Below are 13,309 nucleotides of genomic sequence, written 5' to 3' on the forward strand. Positions count from 1 at the left end.
TTTCTGTCAAGTGTTTTGTCTGACCCTAGACTATGGGCTGGGTTCAGAAGGGTGGAACCATTTCTGAATAAGAGGCAAGGGATCTTGGGGCTATCGGAAGTTTTCTTTGTTCCAGACAAAATAACAAATAAGGATTTAGTATGCTAGTCATTTCTTATAGCCACAAGGTATTTATTTTTTGGTGAGACAGTTGGGGTTAAGTGACTTGCCCAGGGTCACACAGCTAGTAAGTGTGAAGTGTCTGAGGCCGGGCCGCAAGATATTTAAGTTATGTCCAGTGTGCCAGCCAAAGATGAGCCATTTGTAAACTGGAAAATCCTTTTATTCTATATAAACACTGATTTACTGAACAAATATTAAATGCTTACTGAGTGAAGAGTTAGACATTGGGGGAGATACTAAATTTAGATGAGGCGTGGTTTCTGCCCTCATGGAGCTTACAGCTTACTTGGGAAGATAATACACACACACAACTAGAATATACATTATACAATAGGTATATTAGAGAATTACAAAACAATGTATTATGTGAAATCCAAGGAGGAAGATCTCTACCAACAGGGAAAGTTTTAGGGAGGAGGGGGTATTTCAGTTGCACTTACAGAAATCTAGCAGTCTTCTTCCTTGGACTCCCTGTGTAGCAAGTAGCTCTCCCTAAAGGATGGGGAGAGGGACCGCCCATCTCCCTCCCTCACACCCCCGAAGAAATGGCTGCCCTGAGCACATGGAAGCTAAGTCTCATGTCCTGCTTAGGCAGGCCTGATTTGGGCCTTTGAGATGCCACCTCTGTTTGATCTTTCCTAAACTGAGTGAAGAAATACCAGGTTTGAAGAGCCACTATGTGAGTTTGAGAGGTCTGGTGGTCCTGGGTTATTTGGCTAGGGCTGACTGGCAAGGGGAGAATTCCCCATCAACTCTTTCAGTACTCTCGAAGATGACCATCAGCTGGAGGATAAGGCCAGTCCTTGGTCTGGCTTGCCTGAAGACTAAGAGACAGGGCAGAGCTGAAGTAAAAGGTAAAATGCTTATTGATCAGCAGTCCCACAAACTGCTTCATGATTATGTTGTTTTAAACGTCAGCTTTCTGGCAGAGTTTAAGAGAAATTACTGCTGTTTTCATTTAAGTCTTTTTTCCAATGTGCGGTCATGGCTGTTCTGTGTTAAACATTCTTCTATGTGTAGGCAATATCTGTTCTGTACCTGAATCAAAAAAGAAAAAATTTCAAAAGCTATGGGGGGCGGGGGGGAAGAAGGCAGACAAGAAGGCAAGGGAACATGGCTTATTTAAGGGGTTAGGAAATGAGCACCATTTACTGTGTAGTGTACTGTGGAACAGGAGCAGCAGGAAAAGATAGAAAGACAGCATGGCATGGGACTGAGCAGGGCTCAGTGTGAGGGAAAGGAGTTTGAACTTTATGTGGTGAGTAGTAGGGAGACCCAGAGTGAGACCCAGCAGAGGAGAGGCATGGCCAGGTGGGTGTGGATGGATGAGTCTAGAAGCAGCAGCAGGAGCACACTTCACGGTGAGGAGAAAACAGAGGTAGAGTTTACTGCATCTGTGTAGTGGGGCAGTGATGAAGGCCTGTACTGGGATACAGACAGGATTAGAGGAGATGTGAGGTCATAGTTTTAGAGTTGGAGGGATGTTAGGGCTCATTTAGTACCATCCTCTCCATTTACAGATATAAGGCACCAAGAAGTAAGGTGGCTCAAATCAAAGTCTCATTGCTATGAAGTGGCAGAGTAGGGCCTTGATCCCAGGGCATCTGATTACAAATTCAGTGCTCTTCTCATTGCTGAGGTAGAACTGACAAGACCTGGTAAATGATGGGAGGAGAGGTGAGGGAGAGGGAGCATTAAAGAGAGATCTGTAAAGAGGTGATTGGAGAGGCATGGCTTTGCGTAACATTGCCAAGATACACAGCGGAAAGAGAGAACAACACTTACATTAAGGAATGAGAAGCGAAGATGGTATCAAATGAAATAAACCCATACTTTTTACCTTCTTGCTTCAACTGAGGCAGCTGGGGAACACAGAGCAGAAAACACTGGACTTGCCAGGAGTCCTTAAACCTGTTCTCTCATCTGTAAAATGGGAATTATAGCACCAACCCTCCCAGGGTTGTTGTGACCATCAGATGAGATAACAGATGTACAGTACTATAGATATGCTAGCCACTATTAATTCTTTTGCTTTTTTTGGTAATTATTAGATCAAAAGGATACATTTTAAAAAAGCAGAGTCTGATTAGTTCTAATGGTCACTCCTCCTATGATCCTTTACAGGTCCTTCTTGCCTGGTTTCTGGGTTCAGTCCCTGTCTTGTTTATCTTTTAGAATCTAGGGAGATCCTGTGAGGTTCGGGTACTTTATTCATACTACTTTGATTTTTTTAATCAGGAGTGTGTATGAGTTTTTTAATCATTCCAGGTTTTTTTTCCCCCTTACTTAGAGCTCTAACCAGGAGGTTTTAAAAAAAACAAACTTGAGAAGTGAGCAGCTCTCTCTTACTTGCTGATCTTAGAACTACTGCACCATTTGGGCACCTATATATCCCAGACCTCTCCTGAGCTTTAGTTGCCCTACTTCCAACAATATACTGGACATCTCCACCTAGGTGTCCCCAGAACAACCTCAAACTCGTGATCTTCCCTCCTAAACCAAACCCTTCTCGTAATTCCCAATTTTGTGGGCACACCACCATTCTTTAGTCCCCCAGGCTTGAGACTTAAATGCTATCTTCAACCTTATTTCATCTCCATCCCCTTATCTGCACTGACACCACAACCACCCGATTTTAGGCCCATACCACCTCCCACCTGTACTATTTTAATAGCTTTTTAATTGGTCTCCCCGCATCCCCTTTTCCAGTCCAGCTACCATACTGATATTCACATCTGACTTTCCAGCTAAGCTGGTCTGCTTATTTTCTGTGCATCAATGTCCATCTCCTGTCTTTCTGCCTCTGCACAGACTGTCCCTTCTCACTTCCACCTATTCAAACTCCTAGCTTCCTTCAAGGGCCACCTCCAGTGAGAAGCTTCTTCTGATTCTTCCTTCACATCTCCCCCCCCCCCCAATACTTTCTATTTATTTTGAATACCTCTTACATTTACTGAGATGCAGACATGCTGCTGTAGGTCCTCAGGACAATGTCAGCTCCTTAAGAGTAAAGATCGTCTCATGTTTGTATTCTCAGCATCAGCACAGAGCCAGCGCTCAGCACTCAGCAGGTGCTCATTGAATCATGGAATTTAAACATTTAGCACTTACTGGCAGGTAATCCCTTTCAAGATGTAAATTCACTTTGGGTCTGAGCCATCCTCATGATCCTACTAGGAGCTTTTCTGCAAGTTGGAACCTTGCAGACTAACTCCATGTGACCTGGGTGGGGTTAGGGTGGGGGCAACCAAGATTCCTCAGGCTGTGACCAGCCAAGGATCTCAGCACTTGCCAGTGGGACAGTCATGACTCAAACTCGTCCAAAGTCCATGAGTCTGAATTTGTGCTGGTATCAAGTTTTATATGATGGTGAGCATATGGTAGGATCTTAACAGATAATGAGATGAATTAAGTGGTGAGCTCTACAAAAAGTACTGACAATTTGAACTTTTTTGATTGACATGTGAATGATTTGTTTTTATACTTAGAATAGCTTTAAGAGAAAAGTCAACTCTTTAATAAATTTGTGATCATTTTCTAGGATTGCTTTCAGCAAAGCTATAATAATTTCCTAATAGTTACCTTACTTTTGATAGTCTATCACAGTAGAAATTTGATGCAGTTTTGTTATTTTGACTTGCAGAAGGGCTTGCAAGAAAACAAGCAACTATTAGGTCAGGTTTAGTGAGGATAAACAACTGAAGTTAATTAATTTTATTTAAACCCTCAAAACTGGTCTCCCACCATGTTACCTTCAGGGTCCTCAGTAATCCTTATTTAAATCACTGTCATTCTTAAATTTTCTTCAGGGGGCAGTAGATTGTTTAAAGATTGTCAACAAAGTCACACAGTTGATTGCCACCAAGGTAAAGTGGTTATCCTGCAAAAGAGGATGTACAACTCACAAACTCACTGAAAACAGCTTTTCAGTATTTCCATGTAAATGAGGAGTAAAGGATGCTTCATAATTGGGGCTTGTTTTTGAGCTCTGACATGCGTCACTGTACTTTCTTAGTTGTATTTAGTCTCTTGTCACTTTGAGTGTCTTACTATCATATGTGTTCTGCTGTGCATCTAGCTGGGTACTTCAGTATTTTAGGAGCAAATCTGTCATTGCATCTGTTGCATGATTTCACCAGCCCCATCACTGAAATTCTTCACAGCTTATAATATCATACATACAAGTGCTTAAGAAAGCCCTGCTGTGCCTGGAACTCTGGGATACAAAGATGAAAATGAAACAGTCCATGCCCTTGAAAAGGCCTCAAACCTACAACTCATTTCAGTCTTTCCTCAGGCTGTGGTTTGTGTGCATCAGGAAAGCTAAGATGCGTCAAAATTTCTTTTCTGTTACTGGCTCACAGTGGGACTTTAGCCAAATGATTCATCTAGTTCATTGTAATTAACTACAGCTTTAAAAACTGAAGCTCAGAGCCATAACCATTTATATGGGATCAGTCCACACATGAAAAGATACATGACATTTAAAAAGGTATACCAGAAAAATTTTTTTTTGGTGTTGAAAGGATGGTTATATTAAAATCAGTCAAAAGTAAGATTAGTTGTAACCTAGTGGAGGGAACAGGGAAAGATGATGAAGTGCTAAGATGATGCGCTTTAAACACCTCAATTTTACCATGAACAAAGACAATCTTAATTCAAGGCTTCTTTTTCTCCACAGAAGGTCCAGCTATCAACTAGTAACATAGGTCACAACCAGATTTCAACCTTCTTAACATCTAAATTTCTATTAATCCTTGCACAATTTATGTAACTATAATGATGCTTTAATTTAAAGGTTATGATGGAACTTTTTGTATACAGAGAAATGGAACAGCAATTTAAGCCCAGCTGATAGGATTTTTTTTATGCAGACATTAATGGTGGCACTAAACATCACTGTTTTAAATATATACATAATATACATTTTACATATATATATCTACATATACATATATTTAGTATTGTTATCTGCAAGAAAAAAAAACATGGAAAAGTCTGAATTGCACACACATAGCTTACTTGCTTTCAGAAACAATGTCTAGAAAGCAGCAGTGTTTCAAGTCCTTTCAGATTAAATATATTGTTTTTGATTTCCACAAAGCTGAAGGCCATGGCTACTGGTGCTTTAATATTATTTCTTACTAAAAATATGCTACTGCCATAATCCTTCCCCAGTTAAAGGTCATGAGTAGTGTTCACAATTTTAAAGGACATATGCTGCTGAAGACACTTGAAAGCATTGGTAAGCAGGAAAATCATTAACTATTCTCACAAAACACAGGCTTCCAAAACCAGTCCCTTATGATACTATTAAAAAAAACATTGTCCAAATTGTTTTATTTTACATAAACAAGTCCTTTTTATTTGCCCCTTTCTCAAAATGTATACAGAAAGCAAAGTTACCATGTAATTAGCTCTTCACTTCTGCCAAGTATTATTTTTTCCTAGAAATTTTTCAAGAAGTTCATGAGTCTTTAAACATTAGATTTCAATATTCATCATCTTCATCAGAATCCATTACTTTTCTTCTGTTGAACTGGAGAGGAAAATATAAGAGTATGTTACAATGTGTCTGAACTGAAATTAAGGCTCTGAGAAGCAAGAAAAATGTTTTAGTTAACTTGATAGCAAAAAGTTTGATTCTTCCCTATTACTACTTAGTTAATTAGTTGTCTGCAGTAAGCTACTACTGGCAGGCAAGATGAAGACATCTGTGAATATTTTAAATAAAGAGTTTTGGTCCTTTTGGTGTGTTAGCTGACTGATCCAAGAATTATACAGGATATTTACAGAGGGAAAAAAATTTAATGAAAACTTCTATTAAATGTGTTCAAACTAGCATTGTTGTTTTTACTATGATACTTCAAAACTTAAGTGTAAAAATACCTTCCGCCAAAATTAAGTCATAATTCTACATTTCACGAGTTGTTACTGCCAACCTTCCCATGATGAGTCTCCCTGCACTTAGCTTAGCTGCTCCTCAGGCAAAAAAGTCACAGTTCTGTCATCTGGCTGGTAAGCCACCTTATGCTTTGTCTTTGAGGAATCACCCCAAAGCCTCATTGTGGTGTGAAGACTTTAGTGAAAAGGGTTTGATATATGAGCAGCATTAGTCTTAGTAAAGAGATTTTTTTTTTTGGAAGCTTACTTTTACAATATTCAGGTTACTTCAAGAAAACTTACCTTAACTGTTATTTTCTTTTCTGTTTGCTGGCTTACTTTTTCAAGAATTTCTATCAATCCTTGCTCTGATACCTAGGATAAAAGAAGTAGAATAAAAGTGACTATTTATTTCTCCTTTATACATGCAGTTTAAGGGCTGAATATATTTTTCAAGATTATTAAACCAAAAGATACACATCTCAATAATGATACAGACACTCTAAAATCTTTTGAGTCTCATTCCTGAATTGGGAAATGGAGGCATAACTGAAGTCAAGACCCAGGCACGTCTACTGCCAGTGAAGAGTGTCTTAAGAGGTGAAAAGCCGTATCAACGTGCTTAGCTTACAGGAAGAAGTAAAAGACAGACTTACGAGTGACCAATGGCCCAGTGAAATAACCATTCTGGGTAAGAGTTTTTATTCTATTTTACCCATGAAGGTTTCAACAAAAAACCTTTCTAGACTTCTGCCTAATATTAGTTATCTTTCCTCTATTAATGATATCCAATTTATCATGTATATACCTTGCTGCATGTTACATAACCCCGTCCATTAGACTGTAAGCCTTGAGAGCAGGGACTGCTTTTTGTCTTTCTCAGTGCTTCACACAGTGATTGGCACATAGTAGATAGTTAAGAAATACTTTCTGACTGCCTAATCCTTTATAGTTTACCTATGGAAGTAAGAGCATTCAGGAACCATGTTTCTCTTCTTTATTGTTTACCTTTTAGTTACTGTTCTGGGCAATTAACTAGGCAACCCCCTATGACCCATTAACACAGATAATTAAAAAAAAACCCTGTGATCTCACAAGTCAAAGATATTATACAACAATATCAGATAACACCTAGGAATTTCAGGCAGGCCAAGTAGTTACATTTTAAGAAGGAAGAGGTAGCCGATGAGATTTCTCCTGCCTTTCTTTTGCAAATTCCTGGTAAAATACTCTTCTATGGTCTGATGTGGCAGAGATTTAACTTGGAAGAATATGCTTCACTGACAGAGAGGGAGGCCAAGGACTCACCTTTCCACTCAGTTGCCCATATCTTGCCATCTGTATGAGGTAGTTCTCTACTGCTTTGGCCTTTTCTGGCTTTACAAGTGCTAAATTACTTACTGAGATAAAAACAAACAAAAGACATGACATATAAATACATAGATATTTTTATATATATATGTATATACATACATACACACATCCACACACTCACACACATATATACTGTATAACCAATCTCTGAGGTATCAACACTAAACAAATACCAGGAGCTGTCATATCACTTTATATACCAAGTAAATGCCAAAATTTATCATCCTCATCATAAATTCCATGTAAATAAAACATTTCTTCCTTATCATTCACTACTTATGAGCTACAGGGTTGTCTTACTGTACTTTTAAACAAAACACTTTTTTCTTTTTTGGCTAAAGGAAACACTGGGTTAGTGATACACACAAAACCCTCTCCAACTATCACTTTTGGCCCAAATTAGGCTTCAGGTAATAATGTTCCAAGATACAGTTTTACTTGATTGCTATGATTTAAGAGGTAATAACTCGTTTTATACTTTACTCAATATGTACCTAAGCCTGAAAACCTTATCTCCTGCAAGCAGAAGAAACAGCTGGTACTCTCTCTCTCTTAAAACCAATTTAAGTACCTAGTACTAAGTCTGACTTCACATTCTTCTAAGTAATAGTCCATTTCAAATGTATTTAAGATTAAATAAACATTTAACCTAGAGATAGCAATAGTAATTTCATTACCAGTAGAGATGCCCTTTGTTAGGTAACTTAAAACCAATATTATTTCAACAGAGAAATTTCATTTAAGGAAATCGAAGATGCTTACACCTGGCCCGTGCTGACTGATCCAGAACTTGAGCTAGAATATTGTTTCTCATCTCTGCTTCCCTGTAAAGAAAGACTAATTAGACAAAGCAGAGATGCAAGGGGAAAAGCATTCTAGGTGAAAGGAAAGGTATAAGTAAAGGCACAGCAGTAAGAAAATGATATATTTGGGAAAACACAAGAACATAGTGAGGCTGAAAAGGTACTTTGAACCCAGATGGGAGAAGACCTCAAACGTCAGGAATCTGGACCTGAATTAGTAAAGTAGCCAATGAAATGAATAAGGCAGTATTGTCCATTCTCGATGCCTTCCCCACCCCCCTCCACTCCCACCCATTGACCCAGGAAATAATGTAAGTTTGAGAGCTATAACTAGTTCCCTTTTTGCTCAGGGCCTTGTAAATAAATAGTAGTTGTTTAATAAATATTTACTGAATTAAATTAAGGGGGTACCATGAAGACCAGGGAGACCAATAATCTTTTGTCTAAGTGAGAGGTAATAGGGGTCTGAATTAGGCTATGAGAACGGAGAGGAGAATGCAAAAGATGTTGCAGAAATGAAATTGATAAAGATTTGCTGAATATGGGTGTGAGAATCTACGGAGGGACAAACAACACATACCAAATAAATAGAAAAGAATTTACAAAGTAAGATAAATAAGTATTCGATATAAAGGTCAAAACTAAAGAGTGAGGAAAAACTTAATCACATAAAACAAGATTTGAGGGAATTTCTGCTTAACCTCAAAAAGAAAAAGCAGCCTCTTCCTTTAAAAAAAAAAAAAAGTCTGATGCTGATTACGATTTCCCTTACTTACAGTTTCCTGAAATTTAGCAGCAGATAAAGTTATCAACATATGCTTTAGCAGCCTCATTTCACATAATGGCTTTTCTGCCCATCCCTTATCTTTTACCCAGATTTAGAATTAAGCATATAAATTAACTAAGGAAAAGGAAACAGATATATAGTAGAGATGGACTTTATAGCTAAAATAATTTCCAAGAATGACAGGAATATCTGCTCAAGACTAGCTAAATAACATTATTTTGAAAATTCCATCACTTAGGTCACGTTCAAAATTTTACACAGCTGTTCTCTATATACCTTAGGGATTTTTGCTGAGAAGCTTGGCATCTTGGGTTAGAAAAATCACATCAATTGTGAGATGATTTTTATGTGTGATTTGTAATGACAGTCAATTAGATAAGGTAGCTAAAGTATTACTTTCAGTTTGTTCCTTCTTTCACAGCCACTGTTGTTCCTTAATCATCCATAAACTTTGAGGTTTATACTACATTCAGGAAGGTGGGAAAATTTCTATGGAGCTTGGTACAGTTTCTAGAGTGGGAATTAAATGAATCATAGAACAGCTAGAAGAGACCTTTAGATAATCAGATTTAACAACGTGCAGAGAAGTAAACTAACTTTCCAGTACAACAGGACTGTGTAGTAGTAGACCCAAGACTAGAACCCTAATCTCCTGATTCTCAATTCAGTGTTCTATTCACATTATGTTTTCCTTTAGTTGGTAAAATATTAAATGATCTAAGAAATCAGGGCTTGGAGAACAGTTGCTGGCACTGCTTCTTTCTAACTCCTGTAGAAAAGTATAAGCCATTCCCCCAAACACCATGTAAATCATTCCTTTTTCCTCCCCACTGATATGAAGTGATATTAGTTAAAAGCAAGGAAACTGGGAACAGCTAGTTATTTCACTTGAGAGAAAACAAAGGCTTAATAAAAGGAAGTACCAAGAAAACTCCTGAAATTGGTAGACAGATTTTATATATACACATATATATACACACACATATATGTGTGTATATATCTGTATACACATATATGTATATATACATATACACACGTTAGAATTTCAAAATTTCGTGTATATATGTGCACACACATATGTGTATATATGTATACATATATGTATACATATATGTACACACATGTTATATTTTCAAAATTTCATTTCCGCTAACTAAAGGAAAAATCCCAGCTCACTAAAAGTTCATAGCTCTTGGTCATACCTGTGTTTTGCCTCCTGTTGTGCTGGGTCACCAGAAGAGTCCTGCAAAGACATTTCTCTTTACAATCAAAGGATTCAGAGCTATAAAGATGAATTAAAAGGCAGTCTGGCATGGGGGGTAGAATGCTGGACTTAAGAGTGAGGAAAGCCTCAAGTCCTGTTCTGGCTACGTGGATACGGACAAGTTACTTAACCTCTCAGTGCCCTAAACCAGAGATGTCCAACTCCTCAGTGGTCCTGAATCAGATTAAAATGTAATTGAGAAATATTTAACATATTAAATAAAAATACAATTTTTCTAAGTCACTATGCAGCCTACAGGAATCCATTTCTATTTGAGTTTGACACCACAATCCTAAGCAACCCTTTAGGACAGTGCTTTCCAATGGCTGCCTCTTCAAGGCAGTTTGGTATAGTGGATAACACCTTGGATGAGAAGTCTGAAAGACATAGGTTTGAATCCTGTCTCAGACACTTACCAGCTGTGTGACCCAGGGTAAGTCACTTAATCTCTCTTGGTTTCAACTTCCCCAACTAAGAAATGAGGGGATTGGATTAACTGGCCTTTAAAGTTAGGGTCCTATGAACCACTACATTTTATTTCTGACATAGCTCTGAAACAGTTTTCCAAATGGTTTACAAGGCAAGCATTTTAAAACTCAAACAAAAAGAATGCTTGGCTACCATTTATTGTAGCCAATTTTGCCATTTGATTTCCTCTCAGTCATTAGACCATCACAATAATTACACTCTTCATATACAATCATAAAATCCTACTTTTGCTATTAAAAAGGTGGGATACTAATGCGTTGTAGCCTTTCCTGCCAAACTCCACAAAATATCCAAAAACCTTATTATTGGTTTGACAAAAAACTTTTGGCCTCAGAAAGCTCAGGAAAAAAAAAATAGGAATATATCTTAAATTGTATACCACTAAGAAATAATTACTGTGGAGAACTGTCTTTGCAAAGCAATCAATAATGTTCAAAAAAATTGAAAGACCACAAATTTACAGCTGGAACCTGAGGCCATATAATCCAACCCTCTCACTTTACAGACAAAGAAACTGAGGCCTAAAAAGGTAAAGTGACTTACCCAAGGTCACAGGGGCAGTATCAGAAGCAAATGTGAATGGAGTTTGATTCCATATCCTGTGCCCTTATATTTTTATTTTTTAAACTGGGCTGGAAACAAGACAGCCTGGTACTTTCCCCCTCCATCATATTGATGCCTGGCTTAGTGTGGACACCGGACAGCTTTGGACATTGTTGCTCACAACCACCGAATTCAAGTGATTCACCAGCCTCAGTTTCCCCAGTAGTAGGAATTATGGGTGTGGACAACCAGCTCTTTCCTCTGGACCGGCTACTTCTTAATTACCATAATAATGGAAAAGCGTATTATATCCTAGATGTAAAGCAAACTAGAAGGTTACTTAAACACTCTCTGAGGCCTCAAACAATTTGCATCTGACTTAGCATTCCAGCTTTACCAAAGCACAGACCTAACAAATGACGTTTTGGGTTTTTTTTTCCCGAGATGCCAATTTACATTCTGAGATTCCGGGGGTCACAATGCTAAGTAACTAGACGGGTACTTAAGAACACCCAGCTTTCCCCTTTCCCCTCCCCATCTTCTAGAAAACGCGAAACCCGGGCCTGAAGAGTAAACTGCCCACCTCCCAGGGCTCGGGGCGGGGCTCCTCTCAGCTGGGGGCCCCGCTAAGCACCCCTGCTTGCAGTGCCAAGGTAGGACGACACGAGGGGCGGGTGGACGGCCCGATCACTTGGGCAGGGGGCTGCCCCGGCGCTGGCCTGCCAGCTCCGGAGAGCTGGGGCAGAGCCAGCGGGCTCCCTGGGCGAGAAGCCCCGGCCGCCCGAGCATCCCCGGCCGGAACCCGCTAAGGGCCGGGGCGGGGCCGGCTGCCCCAACTCCCCGAGAGACCAAAGCTCGGCCCGGGGGCCGCTCTCCGACACAACACGTCCCGGCCCCACGCCGGGGGCAGGCGGGATATCCTGGGCACTCCCAGACCCCGCCTCGGACACACCCCGGCCGCAGCGGGGAAGCCGCCCCGGACGCCCGGGCCTGAGGGCCTCGGCGGGGCCGGCGGCCACTCTTACCCCGTGCTTCGCCTGCAGTTCGGCCAGCCTCTGCTTTCGCAGGGCCTCCAGGTCTTCGTCTGCCATGGCGGGGCTAGCGGGCTGGAAGACGAGCTCACTAGATAGCACCAAGGACCGAAGCCCCTCGACTCCACGCGAGCTTTCCTACTACGCACGCGCCCGCCCCAGGCCTCTTCACTCTATCCCCGAGCCGCCGGTAAGGCGCTGGCAAGGGGAGGCAGGTGGAAGGCCGAATCATCGATTATAGGCGGCAGCGGGTGGGCGTGGCTATGGAGAGGCAGGAGGGAGCTCCAGGGAGGGTGTGAGGTCACAGGGCGGGAGATTTGATCCTTTGGGAGGTCTGACAGTCGAAACAGACCCCCAATACCAGGTTATTGTTAATCATAGTAACAATAATAATACTTAGGCACATAACAACTGTAATAAAATCACATTTTTATGATAAAATAGGCATTTATACAGCACTTTAAGATTTGCAAGATGCTTTAAGTGTACTACTTCATTTTGTCATCTCAACAGCCCTCTGAGGCACTATTCACGTTTTACAGATGAGGGAACTGAGACCGAGAGAGGTTAAGTGATTTACATAAGGGTCAAGAATACAGGGTCTAAGGTGGGGGACACAGTCTCAGGTCTTCTGGACTCCAGGTCGAGCACTCAAACCACCATGACACCCTGCTGCTCTATAGACTGCTTAAAGTTAGGCAAAGTGCTTTATATACCTTATCTCATTTGCTCCAAGAATTTCCTCCCCATTCTCCTCTCCCCCTCACCTCCCCTTCCCCCATACCCCTGCTTCCATCTCCTGCCCCCCCAGGGAGTTGTCCAGAATAAGCAAGGCACTCTTGAGCTAACTCCTATGCCTACATAATGCTCCTGCCTGCTGGAAGGTGGGTGGCCTTGGGTGTCTCTAGACACACCATCTCCATGTGCCAGGAGTCAGTCTATTCCAGGGATGGGGAACCTTCGACCTTGAGGC

The 13,309-nt window shown here is 40.5% G+C and overlaps 1 protein-coding gene across 2 annotated transcripts; it reads right to left on the reverse strand.

The window, feature by feature from the left end:
• Window positions 1-322: 322 nt before the first annotated feature.
• On the reverse strand, window positions 323-12,511 carry LOC114046817 (programmed cell death protein 5). Of its 2 annotated transcripts, XR_003569552.1 has the most exons (8): window positions 12,331-12,511; window positions 10,212-10,252; window positions 8,182-8,243; window positions 7,354-7,445; window positions 6,349-6,420; window positions 5,569-5,701; window positions 3,915-4,042; window positions 323-1,200 (listed from the first exon to the last, which is right to left on the reverse strand). XR_003569552.1 is itself a non-coding variant. In XM_027867354.1 (6 exons), exons 1-6 carry the CDS (start codon window positions 12,394-12,396, stop codon window positions 5,654-5,656), a joined length of 381 nt encoding a protein of 126 aa, XP_027723155.1. In that variant the 5' UTR covers window positions 12,397-12,511; the 3' UTR covers window positions 5,490-5,653. The 2 variants fall into 2 exon arrangements, 1 of the variants encoding a protein (XP_027723155.1); XM_027867354.1 differs by lacking the exons at window positions 323-1,200; window positions 3,915-4,042 and having other exon boundaries at window positions 5,490-5,701.
• Window positions 12,512-13,309: the final 798 nt, after the last annotated feature.

The sequence above is a fragment of the Vombatus ursinus genome, unplaced genomic scaffold (assembly GCF_900497805.2).
Source record: "Vombatus ursinus unplaced genomic scaffold, bare-nosed wombat genome assembly UNPS02014786.1, whole genome shotgun sequence".
Lineage (NCBI taxonomy): Eukaryota > Metazoa > Chordata > Mammalia > Diprotodontia > Vombatidae > Vombatus > Vombatus ursinus.

Coding starts and splice junctions, on each gene's coding strand:
- LOC114046817 (XM_027867354.1), bottom strand. CDS start 12,396: ATGGCAGACGAAGACCTGGAGGCCCTGCGAAAGCAGAGGCTGGCCGAA. Junction 6,421..7,353: donor ATGGGCAACTGAGTGGAAAG/GTGAGTCCTTGG, acceptor CTTTTATCCTAG/GTATCAGAGCAAGGATTGAT. Junction 5,702..6,348: donor AAAAGAAAATAACAGTTAAG/GTAAGTTTTCTT, acceptor TTTCCTCTCCAG/TTCAACAGAAGAAAAGTAAT.